This window comes from Agelaius tricolor, unplaced genomic scaffold (genome assembly GCF_023055355.1).
Source record: "Agelaius tricolor isolate 1412-34295 unplaced genomic scaffold, bAgeTri1.0.p SCAF_3, whole genome shotgun sequence".
NCBI classification, from domain to species: domain Eukaryota; kingdom Metazoa; phylum Chordata; class Aves; order Passeriformes; family Icteridae; genus Agelaius; species Agelaius tricolor.
Window position 1 is genome coordinate 37364263 of NW_027269263.1, and position 11997 is coordinate 37376259.

At 38.6% G+C, this 11997-nt stretch overlaps 1 protein-coding gene across 2 annotated transcripts; it reads right to left on the reverse strand.

The window, feature by feature from the left end:
- Positions 1-526: 526 nt before the first annotated feature.
- On the reverse strand, positions 527-11526 carry RXYLT1 (ribitol xylosyltransferase 1). Of its 2 annotated transcripts, XM_071423516.1 has the most exons (6): positions 11213-11526; positions 10632-10811; positions 9544-9646; positions 4371-4685; positions 2557-2727; positions 527-1510 (listed from the first exon to the last, which is right to left on the reverse strand). In XM_071423516.1, the coding sequence occupies exons 1-6, from the start codon at positions 11475-11477 to the stop codon at positions 1093-1095; spliced, it is 1452 nt and encodes a 483-aa protein (XP_071279617.1). In that variant the 5' UTR covers positions 11478-11526; the 3' UTR covers positions 527-1092. The 2 variants fall into 2 exon arrangements, with proteins under 2 accessions (XP_071279617.1, XP_071279619.1); XM_071423518.1 differs by lacking the exons at positions 9544-9646; positions 10632-10811; positions 11213-11526 and adding an exon at positions 7500-7571.
- Between the last annotated feature and the right edge of the window lie 471 nt (positions 11527-11997).

An 11997-nucleotide genomic window follows, 5' to 3' on the forward strand; every position in this document is an offset into this window, starting at 1 on the left:
CCCACAGAAGTGCCCTTGTGTGACACATGCTCCAGAACTAGAGAGAATCAGTACACAAATGACTACTACTTAACTGTACAGCCTTTGAATTGCTGCATGAGAACAACCCCACGTGTCATGCTGTGGTCAGACAGAAGTGGCTACTACAGCCCTTTGGTATGGCAGTGGTGTGTGTGCAGTCCTACTGCTCAGCAGAACAGACTGGAGGGAACTGCACACACACAAGAATAGGAACAGATCCCTTTGGCTACATTTAACAAAAAAAAATTGAAACTGTTTATGGTACACATAGTACCATAACCATGCAGTATTACACTTCTGCCATCTTTTGGCATTGACGAGTTTCAGCAGATTTTGAGCAATCAGATAAGCTACAGGCAGGTTCATGTCTAAAGCCTGAACATGCAGCTGTAGCTACAGGTAATGAAAGAGAAGAAACACAGAAAGGTATGGCCCAAGACTAAAAACAAATTAAAGAAAGTAATTTTGATATCTCAGGGTAAAGATTAAATATATTGCTATCAAATATTTTCAAGAAAGAGTTCTCTATTTTTACCTTGAAATACACATTTTTATTCCACAGTCTTTAGCTTTATGGTCACTTTGTTGGAAATGAAATGTCAACCCAGTTAACAGTTCACATTTTCAAAACAAGCACTTACCAGAATATGCTAAACCTGGCAATTTTGTAATAATACTTTTCATTTTTAGTTTCCCTAATAAATTACCCTGTACCACTCAGCCTCCATTCCTTTTTCTTCAAACACAACTGATTTTCTTAAGTTGGATTTTACCAAATGCACATGCTCAAAGATATTATCTTTAAAATTTCTTACCAGGTCACAAAGCAACATAAAAATTATGAAAATAGTAATGAAATTGTTGTCATCCTTGTACCATCATATTATGTCGACAACCTCTCTGAAAATCATTAAAGATGGAGTGCCAAATGTAGCTCTTGGCCAAGCTTAGAGCAATTCCACTGACTTTAAAAGGAATGCATCTGTCCTGTGAGGTTACTTTTAAATAAAAGCTGCCTCAGGTTAATGGAAATTAGGCTGTCATCTATTCTAGATTTTCAAAAGAGACTATTTATCCCTTATCACTGGGCAAAAATGAATTTTCCAAAGTGTTAATGAATTTTTGTCTCATCCATGCTTTAAAGTTTCGATACCATTCTAAAAGCTTTTTTCTCCTTTGAATCTTTTCTTGTAAGCTCATTTTTTTTTCTTTCTCTAGAATAGCAGGAAGCTCTTTCCAGTTTTTAATAAAGATAAATGGAGCCCCCATGGTTTTTAATAATTGCAATGGAGCGCTGTGGTAGGCTGATGAATTTCCGCAATCACCCGGTGTCATTACATCTTCTATAACGGGAAGAGATCCATATGAACAAGCTTCATAAATTCTGTAACATTCTGTATTTATTCCCACTGGGCACAATGTCAAATCACTCTGCAGCAAGGCATCTTGATAGTTCTTGAAACTTTCATTTGTTTCTTGAGGCTGCCACCTAGGAAAGTAAAACGAGTGAAAATTAATAATTTCTTCATGGGCACTGCAATGGAAAAATACAGATATGCTTTAATTTCTATTAGTTGTAAAACTGAAAATGCTATTAGTGTAAAAATTTTATATTACACACACGGTCAATTGACTTTTACTTTTAATCTTAACTGCTCTTAAAAGTCTTCTAAAAATTTATTGAAAATGTCACTGTTAAAAATAGATTGTAATATGTGGCCCTTTCTGGAAATTATTAACACTTAAAAGTGTAAGAAACAAATTGAAATGCCACTCCAAATCTTCTGCATGACTTGGATGATGCATATGTCAATTTACTTCACAGCACAGTTTAGAAACAGACAAAAAGGGAGACACTCAATGGACTTTTAAATGACTTTTTTTGGCCTCAAAAGAGGTTTGTTCTTCAAAAGCTAGGATGCAGAACAATCGGTTTAACCTGAATTCATCTACTTGAAGTGCCTCAAGATGTGTGCGAGATAAGAGTTTATGTCACAGATACAATCCATCTCCTGAGACTCTTCATCAGGGCAGCTAAGGTCTACGTAAGCACCACTGTACCTGCTATCCAACATTTTATAGGTGTTGCTTTTCAAAGGTAAGAAATACAATCAGAACCCTACTCTTGTTAGTCAAAAAATAACTGTGCTGTACAGATTAAATCCACTCCCATGTGGAACACAACAAAATATGGCTGTCATTTTTCTTTGGCTAAAGACATTAAACTCCACAAAATACAAGATAAGTGTTTCTTCTCATAATCAAATATTTGTAAGAAAAAAGCAGATGGTCTTTGATGGTTATATAGGTTATATATAGACGAGACTTTTCTATACTAGATTTAAAAATATGCCTTATGTAAAATATAACAGAAATGCTGTTATGTTGACTTAAATGAAGAGTCTCTGCACTATTCCCTGACTTAATGACTAATTACCTTTATTTGTATTATTTTTTAACACTCAAGAAAAGATTGGTAATAATGAACCGGGCAAAAAACTTAGAATATTTTCATGAAGTAAATTAAAGTCTTACTGTTCTCTGGCTGCAATCCAGCAAAGTTTGTCAAGCCCATCCTGTTTCAGAATTTCGATGAGGGTTTCTCTAGAAGAATTCTTATAAACTGTTCCTAAGAAATTACATAGATATGATCTTGGATCATGTAGCATTGACCAGCTGGGTTCCACAACTGGAAAATTTCTGTAGCTATAAAAAAAAGTGTAAGTTAGACAACCATATCAAAGGAAAACATTTTGCAGCATTTCATTTTCAGTGCATCATATTTTATGACTAAAACAACCTGCTTGTTGCCAATCCATCTCTACAGACAGACTCAGAAGTAAACCAAGTCACATCCTGTCCTAAAAGTATGTCTTTATTCCCTTTACCCCCATCAGGCCCTTCACAAAGTTTCCAGCATACTTACATCTTCTTTCAACATCAGATATATTAAATGTGCAGATTACAGAATGTCCTTGACTAACATGCTTTTCCAAAGAGCTGTTCTTGATGCAACCACAAGTTTTGCCTGAAATGGCCAGTTTAACAGTAACTATGGCATGTAAGTCTCACCTACCTTAATCTCTGGATATGCTCCTCTACTGAAAATACCATTGGTAACCTCTCAAAGGAAAATCTTACTTTGATCTGAGTGAACTCAATAATTGAATCTTTTGGCTACTAAATAGCTTATTGTGCATTATGTGATGGAGCAGTCCTGTCCTCATTCTTCTCCTGCATGAGGAATGTCAATTCACTTAGTTTCTAATAAGCATTAGAAACTTCATGACAAATATTTTTGCATCATTCCACATCTTCATTTTCCCTCTTTACTTGGAAAATCCAGCAAATTTTCTGCCTTTAACCTGTTTTTTACAGCTGTTGTATGCAAGGTCTGGTAACCCCATTTTGATATCAAATTTATCTTCCTCCACCCAGCTTTGCACCCTTGTTTATTGTTCTAAGTGTTGTTGCTTTCTCTTAACTGTCACCCTAATCTCTGCATATCAAAACTCAACTTCTTTCCACTTAGGAACTTCCAATACCATTGATTCTTTGACACCATCAATAATCCAAATTTAGCATATGTCAGAGACACTGTGAACAAGTTCAAGCTGTATATAAAAAGCTCTATACAGTTTTCCAGCTTGTTGAGCAAACTAGATCAATATAAGATATTGAATTCAAATTCAACACAAGGTATGAAAATAATCCTGTATTCCTTTCAGCTTCTATTACCCTGGTAAGTAGCTAAACAACTATCAACTCTGTTAATAAGAAGTAAAAATGCATCTAGCTGAACCAAACCTTTATTTACTCCACATAAACAGTTTGAGCACTTAAGTATAACAAAAATGGGTTTTCTTAAACAAGCAGTTAAGCCAGTTTACACTACTGTGATACTGGAGTATAACAACTCCAAACGGGAAGCCTTTTGAGCCATAACGGAGGTTAAAAAAAGTACTCTTTCCTTTTCTGAACAAATAGTACCTGCAACTTTATTACATAAGTATCCTTTGAATCTCCACATCACTAGTATGTATTACATCAGCAGTCATGATAATCTCAAGAGCAAATCTACTGAAGAAAGAATAAACAGAAAATCTCAGGAGACACAGGTTCATTTTCCTAAAATTCCTAAATACTAGTATCCTTTTCCTGTTATAATTTTTATTGCTAAATGCAACTTTCAAAGACTCCAATGCCTGATTTAGAAAATGACTGATAGGATCACAGTCTGCAATTTACTTATTAAAATTGTTTTGGGCAAAAGCAGTAAGAGTCATATTTTCCATACCTCATGCACAACAATTAATGAATCAATTGCAACTTCTGTCTATAGCACTTACGTAGCTACTCCTAAAGGCCACTGGAAAATATCTTCTTCATTTACGAACGCGTAGTCATACGTAACAAAGAGCAGATTTACAAATCCCCCGTTTCGTTTCAGGTATGGCTGAATCCAGGCGTTGTTGCACTGCTCGTTCCCGAGCAGCACCACAGCCACGTGCTGGATTTTGCGGGTCTCCATCAGTGTCTGTGCGTAGTGCAGCCACTGCGTGGCGTAGGCGATCTTCGCCGGCTCCCTCCCGTTCAGCACCAGCACCACATGCTCCGCTTCTACCGAGAAATAGCCGGGAACTACAGATGGGCCAGTGAGGAAGCTGAGAAAGCCAAAATACAACATCAAACAAAGTAAGACTTTGTAAGACAAATTATTGGCCTCAGTCCTCTAGCTAGTCTTACTACACTGCACTCCAGAGATGATATTTTCTTCAATAAAGAAAATGCAATATACTGCAAAATTAATGTGCAACTACAACCACTTCTGCTGTTAGTATGTACTGCTTAGCTGCTTTCATTTTTATTCAAGAAAAAGGTGACTGACTTAAATAAGGTCAATAAATCAGAACTAGTACAATACTCAAACCTCAAAATGTATGTAAATCAACCACCTTTCAAAAAAGGGTGCACCTTGATGTTCACTAAAGGTTAAACATTTTCTTAATTCCAGTGATAATCAATGAATGCTGTATTAGAACAAGAGAGAGGCCCTCCCAAAAACCTGAAGACTATACACAATCTGGTATCATTAAGAGTGACAGTTAGCTAGTCTTGCATACTACTTTTCTCAGTATTTTGATTAAGTTTCTTCTGTGTAGAATTGATAACACAAGAAACATCTATCCCAACTTAGGTTGGCTGTATGACCCAGGTCAAACTTGAGGCTCTGATACAAGGTAGTAAGCACAAACATTTTAGTTATAAAACAACATTTCTGCATCTTCAACAATGTATTTAACAGAAGAATTTCAGTCATGTAGCAAAATTACCAACTCTTAATCATTTGCAAATATGTGACAAAAGCCATTTATGAACTTCAATGAAACAAACCAGTATTTGCCAGCTCCTGCTCTTTAGTTACCTGGTGTTTTAACAGATTATTGACTGAATGCAAAGAAGTAGCAGTTACACAGCTTGGGAAAAAGTGGAGGGAGAAAACAGCATTTTTTTTAAATAAAAGTCAGTTAAGTGATAATTTTCTAGGTCTGCTGCATTACTAGTTTTTCAGCTACCAGCAAAAATTAATTTAGAGTGAGCATGAGTTTTAACTCATGAAGTGCTGAGACTGACAGCTAATTTCAGTTCAAATATACTGACTGAGGAAAAAAGCTCTCACAACAAAAACTGTAAAGACTACTCCAGTGAAGTTATCTGAGGCAAACTGACCTTAGACAAGTGTATTTTAAACCTGAGTTAAGCTGACATGTTGCTGGCTTGGTGGAAGTGTGTTTTTTGGAGCCAAGATTCATAAGACTCATGACTTGGAATAAAGATTTCTAATACATTAAATGCTAAGTCAGATCAAGACTTAAATCCAAAGTTTAAAAGACAATGAGAACAGAATCACTGGGATTCCTAAGAGAGAATACCTTGAGCTTTGGAATACCTCAAATAGAGACTAAATATGTACAAGTGATCACCTTACAAAGAGACTTGGGGAAAAAGGGTTTTCCTATGACACAGCACTTTGAGGGTAACAGCTTTACAGCAATAACAGATGTACAGGTCAGGAAGCAATGACTTGTGTGTAGGAATATATGTAGTTGAACAGCATAAAATTACAGTGGGGGGAAAAAAGTAACACAGTGCAAGTCTCATAAATCCATACTTTAATAATCAAAACACCGTGCTAGGGTTGTGCTATTAACTCCCCATCAGAACACAACTGTGACTGGGAAATGGAAGAGACACTACAGAAGCTGCTAAATGGAGGGAGCAGTCCTTACAGTACTAACCACTCACATGAAGGCTAGAGCAAAGATAATATGGGAGGATTACATTTTTTTTGGACTAAATACATGATTTGCTTTCTACAAAGTCCTTGTTTTTCCTTACTAGTGATAGACAGTCATACAAAAATCTGCTATTTTAGACTGGGTCTTATAGTGCCCACTCTGAAGGTGTTGAGACAGCCATTCTTTAATAGCAAGGATTAAATTTAACACTTGCAGTAATAGGGATAATAATAAATACATACAGCATACACATATTCCATATGCAAAAATGTAATTACATAAAAATGAGAAAATCAGGAAAAGAACTTGGAAAGGAGCAGTCCAAATCACAGAAGTGACTTCCATCTACAAAAACAACTTGAGAGGACTCTGGAGAACAGTCAGTATTAATTCCCTCTCTGGAAGAGTCTGTAATAAACAGTAAGATCACTGAATCTTATCAGTAGGTAAGATCACTGATCACGTATGCGGATAAGCGCTGCTGTGAATGAGTTAATCCTGTTTCATTAATCTGATGAAGCATGTCAATAAGAACACAGATAAAGAGGATGCAGTGGGCATGGTGGTTTTGGATTTTCAAAAAGCTTCACTACATGGTTTTATTAAAACTAAATTGCCAGAAGCTATCCCAGGTGGAATCCTCTGATAGACAGAAACCTCTCCTAGTTGACTGAGGCAAGGCAGCACGGAATGTTTATAAAATAGAGAGGGTGTGACTTGGGGGAAATAGAAATTTAGGAAAGCTCTTGCCAAATAAGAGGTAAGAAGTTTGGCACTCTGTGCTCTACAACATCTCCTAGATGACAGGAGAGAAGGGTGTGAATTGCTTCAAGCCAAAGAAAGTGTTAAATCATGTTCTCTTGCTTTTTGTATGAATGTGCCAAGAGGCTACTAAAATCCACAGTGATGAAGTTCCTTCACCACTTCTGTTTTTAAATAAACATCACTGCATTTTATAGAGAAGCTGATACTTCATGTATTTTTTAGGCAACTTCTTTGATGGAAATATGTACCCATCAAAATCTGTTTTGGGGATGTGCCTTCTCCATCATAAATATACAGAATGGGCTTATTCATGTAACTGTGTTCAAGTGGTATTTTGGCATTTTTATGTCTTTAGATTTGTTATTCTTTAAAAACATTCACAGACATCTATTTTTTAACAATCATTAGACTTACCACAGAGAACTGCAGAACAGCACATATTCTCCAAATATGTCACCTCAGCTAGTTCCCTCTAGCCTCATCTAGTAATCAAAAGATAATTTACCTCAGCCACGCAGTTACAATTCTAGAAAATAACCAGTGAGAAGCCAAAATCACATAATTCTTCTCCACAACATGAACTAGTATTTCCAAATAGAGTAAAAAGTAGCTATTTCAGAAGCCTAGTTGTTAAAATAACAGTTATATTGCATATTTTCTATACTTTGCACAAGTTTCTACTAGCCTTCGTTATGTTGGTAATAAACTTAAGCTTTGTATTTTTATAGGACCTAGCATCCAAGTTGAAATTAGAATAGGGACTCAATTATCCCTGGCACATCTAGACATAACAAGAAGATATTTAAATGCAGGCATAGAAGTGTTTCTTTGAGAGATGCATACCCTAAGGAAACACGTGAGGTTATTAATCATCTGAAACAGGCACACTAGAAAGAAAATAACCATAATCAGTCAAGTGACAGACTCATTAAGTACAGCAAATTATTTTCATGTTATAAATGTGGAAAGCAAGAGCCTAAAGAAATTCTTATGTCAATACCAGGAAGATAACCTATCATGCCACAGTATCATGGATTTCTATAGCTTCTAAGATTTTAACTCAGGAAACAACAAAGTCTTTTGCCACTAAAACTACACTGTAGGCACTGGCCCAATATTCAAAGAAAGGACTGTATCCTTTCTCTATATTTGTGAATTGAAAACTCTATTGCTCTGTCAAGGAGACTACCAAGATGCAGAAGCATCATTCATAGTTGATTCTCTAATCTTGTAGGATCATCTTTTATTTGCAGACAAGGAATATAGCTTTTTCTGTTAAAAAGTACATGAATTCATCTATTTCTTCTGGAAAGACTCTATGGCCTGTACCATTCTTACTGTTAGATACTTTGATAAACAATTCAAAATTATTTTAAAAAGTTTTGTGATCACTTAAAACCTCCTTTCAATTCACAATCACTTGGGTACTTCAAACACTACCTTCAAATATTTCAGCTAGAACCACATCTTGTGCAAGGAAAAAATGGCCTTCTGAAGCAACACGTGTTTCAGAAGTTAAGCTCACTTAACTGTGCAATTTATATATCAAAAGAAAACTTTTTTTAACAGGCAGGTTCTGATGCAAGTGACTAATGTTGCAGGAGACCTATTTCTGCAGACTGGCTAACTGGCCAAAGAGAAAAAAACGCCTTCAGATTTCACTGTATCTTCACAGAAAGCATTAAAATGGTATTAAATAGGGACTCAGAGAAAAGCTCTATATTATTTGCTGCATAATATAAAACTGACAACAGTCTTAAAACATACACGATCACAGATCACTGTTAAAGCAAACAGTGTTTCAAGCATAATCACCCTTTCCATACAAAATTTGGTTTGCAAATCAAGTAGCTAACCAGAAGCTAGGTCTTACAGGTAGCCTTTGTTATAAACAAATTATGGTTTTGACACATTCCTATTTATGAACGAATGAGCCAAGTCCCTTTCCCCTGAATACAGCAGAAACCAAAGAGCAGGAGGCATCTTCCTGCTGCCTCACACATGCATGCTTGATTTCATCTATTATGAGCCCCCAGGCCTCAGCTCTTTACACTGTTCTCAGGGTTGTGTCCTCACCCTGCCACTGAGGCCTCTTGGCTGCTCTTTCTCGCAGAATTGGCAAGTTTTTACATAAATTTTTTAATAACACAAACCATCATAAACCAGATTAAATTGCTCTCTAGTTTTCTATTTTTTAACAGTGACATGTTTGGTCTAGAACTGGTTAGATTTATCAGGTATGTGTTTTTGTGTATAAATTATAATTTTGAATGAGAACCCATATGCATATTCCATAGTTATCAAAACAATACAAAATTAAAGTACTTGCAACTGTATTAAAATAACCACAACTTTGAGACAGCCAAAATAATGCCTGAGCAGTGCATCATTTAGTTTACCTTTCCAGTGCATTATTTACTAAAGTTTACACAATTGAAATCAACATCATGAACAATACCTGAAGTATGTTTTCCCTGCATTTTGGCTTCCTTCTCTCCACTGTGCAATCACATCAGCTGGCTCAAGGTGCCCTCCAAAAATATGCTGCCAAAGGTAAAGACCTACATAAATGAAGACATGATGGAGAATTTGAATGTACAGATCTTGCCTACTCTATGCTCCTAAGAATTATATCTGGAAAATGAAAAAGCATCACAACGTAAGAATTTGCGAAAGAAATGTCAGAGCTTCTTGCACAATATGACTTAGAATTAGTTAAGATGAATTTTTCCCACATTGGCATTTAAAAAGATTCTTTGGCTGACGAAATATCAGCAGATGAAGATATACACTACTGCTTCTGTTAGCAACTCTTTCCAGCACACATACCACTAAAAATGAGCAAATATTAATTGGCATTTTAAGCACAAGCATACTTCCCTTAAGCTTTTGTGAAATGCACCAATTTTTATGATGGTAATATACCAGGCAATATACTTATGTGTTCTACAATGCTACATGAAAGTTCAACTGTAAGCCTGGCATTTACAAAAAGGCTAAACTACGAACAGTGATACGTCTTCAGCAGTAGTTAAAGAGGTTGAGAAGACTTTGGCTCCCAGTTTGTGTAGAGGGGAAACTCAGTATCTTCCACAAAAGAATTTCCAAGTTCATCAGTGGTAGTAGTACACTGCACTACAGAAAATGCTTTATTTCTCACTGTGTGATGCTTTATTTCACAAAGTGTAAATGTGACAAAAATTAATAATGTGCTTAGGCAAGTAAGAGGCCTCTCCTTGTGTCATACTGTAAACTAGACTGGATTAAAAAAGTAAGTGCATTTCTTTCCCATTTGAGACATTTTCCTTGACAGATGCAGAAGAGGAGCCTTGAAAGGCACTGATACAAAGAAACTGATACAAAGAGAGTTCAACTACTCTTATACTGCTATGAGTTTGAGTAACAGCTAGCATCTCCCTAATACTCCCCATGTTCAGATATACATACTATTGAATCATATACATAAATTTTAGTCATCAGGAAACTCAGAAAAGCGCTATACCAGAAAGGTTAAATAACCAATAAAGGTTGACTACATCTGCTTACCAATTGCTGCTTTGCCCCAAATCTGTACTCTAAGACTGGTCTGTTCTAGGTGAGACCTCGCATATTTTATCATTTTAAGATTAGCTTCATATCTCTGCTGAGAAGCAGCCAGCTCATTTTTCTCATCCACATCCCACGGATTCCACTCTTCATTTCCCAAGGCAACATGATCTGTGAAACCTAAAAGCGTGATTAACATTAAAATAAAAAAAAAAAAAAAAGAAGATCCAATTCACAACTGTAGGAAAACTGATTAATTTTCCCAAATTCGCAGCGCCTGACAGCCCTAGGTCGCGCACATCACCATCGCCACCACCACAACAAGCAGAACCGCAAGCACAAGCACCGCCGCCTCCTCCTGCCCTGCCGTGCCGCGCGGTGCCCGCCGAGGCCCAGCGGAGCCGGCCGCAGCCAGCGCAGGCCCGGCGGGGAGCGGTGAGGCGCCGGCCCCGCTCTCCCTCGGAGGCCGCCGCCAGGCCCCGCCCGCCGGGCCGGCCCCGCTCCAAACCCGCCGCCCCGGCCACACTGGCCGCGGCCAGGCCGGGCAGGGCAGCTCGGAGCGGCCCCGCCGCCGCACTCACCTCGCAGGCCGTGGCGGTCCCGGTGCGAGCGAGGGGCGGCCGGGCGGCGCGGGCGTAGGAACACGGTGTAGGCCGCGTAGAGGGAGAAGAGGCCGTACGCGACGATCAGGGCGGAGCAGAGCCGCCTGCGAGCGCCCCGCATCCCGCCCGGCGCGGGCGGAAGGCCCGGCGGGGGGCGCCGGGAGGCGGCGGCGGGAGCAGACTCCGCCCGCCGGCCTGGGCCGGGTCCTGGGCCGCTGGGGAGGCTCGGAGCTGCCGGGGCCATGGGCTGCCCCTGGCTGCAGCCCCCCGGGCGCTGCCGGCACAGCTGTGCGATGGCGGGTTGTAAACGGAGAGATGAACAGCACAGTCAGGTTATGGGAATTTTATTATAATGGGGAAAGCTTGGATTGATCAGAGTGAGTCACATTCCACAGAGAGATAGAAAGACTATGCGCGAGTCCTTCTTAAGGCTAGGTGCTACAGCTTCTGTAAAGCTCTACCCGCCTGTAGACAAACACCATGACCCTAATTGTAGCAAGAAGCACAGTGCCGTTCACCTACTCAAAGGAGAAAGAGTCTAGAACAGTAGAGATTGTAATGCACTGCACAACCCTACAGCCTCCTCTGGGTTTGAGTGGGTTTTTTCTTGATCAATTTTTACCCTTTCTCGGATCCTGACCTAAAATTAAATCAGCGGACCACTGCTTGTTTCCAACTGAAATCTTAGAAGGCCTTCTGAAACAGGCTTAGAGTTAGCCTACTGCCAAATCCTTACTCTGATTTGCTTGCTTGTACACATGCTG

Coding starts and splice junctions, on each gene's coding strand:
- RXYLT1 (XM_071423516.1), bottom strand. CDS start 11,477: ATGGCCCCGGCAGCTCCGAGCCTCCCCAGCGGCCCAGGACCCGGCCCA. Junction 9,647..10,631: donor TTGGGGCAAAGCAGCAATTG/GTAAGCAGATGT, acceptor TCATTTATGTAG/GTCTTTACCTTTGGCAGCAT. Junction 1,511..2,556: donor TGGATTGCAGCCAGAGAACA/GTAAGACTTTAA, acceptor TTACTTTCCTAG/GTGGCAGCCTCAAGAAACAA.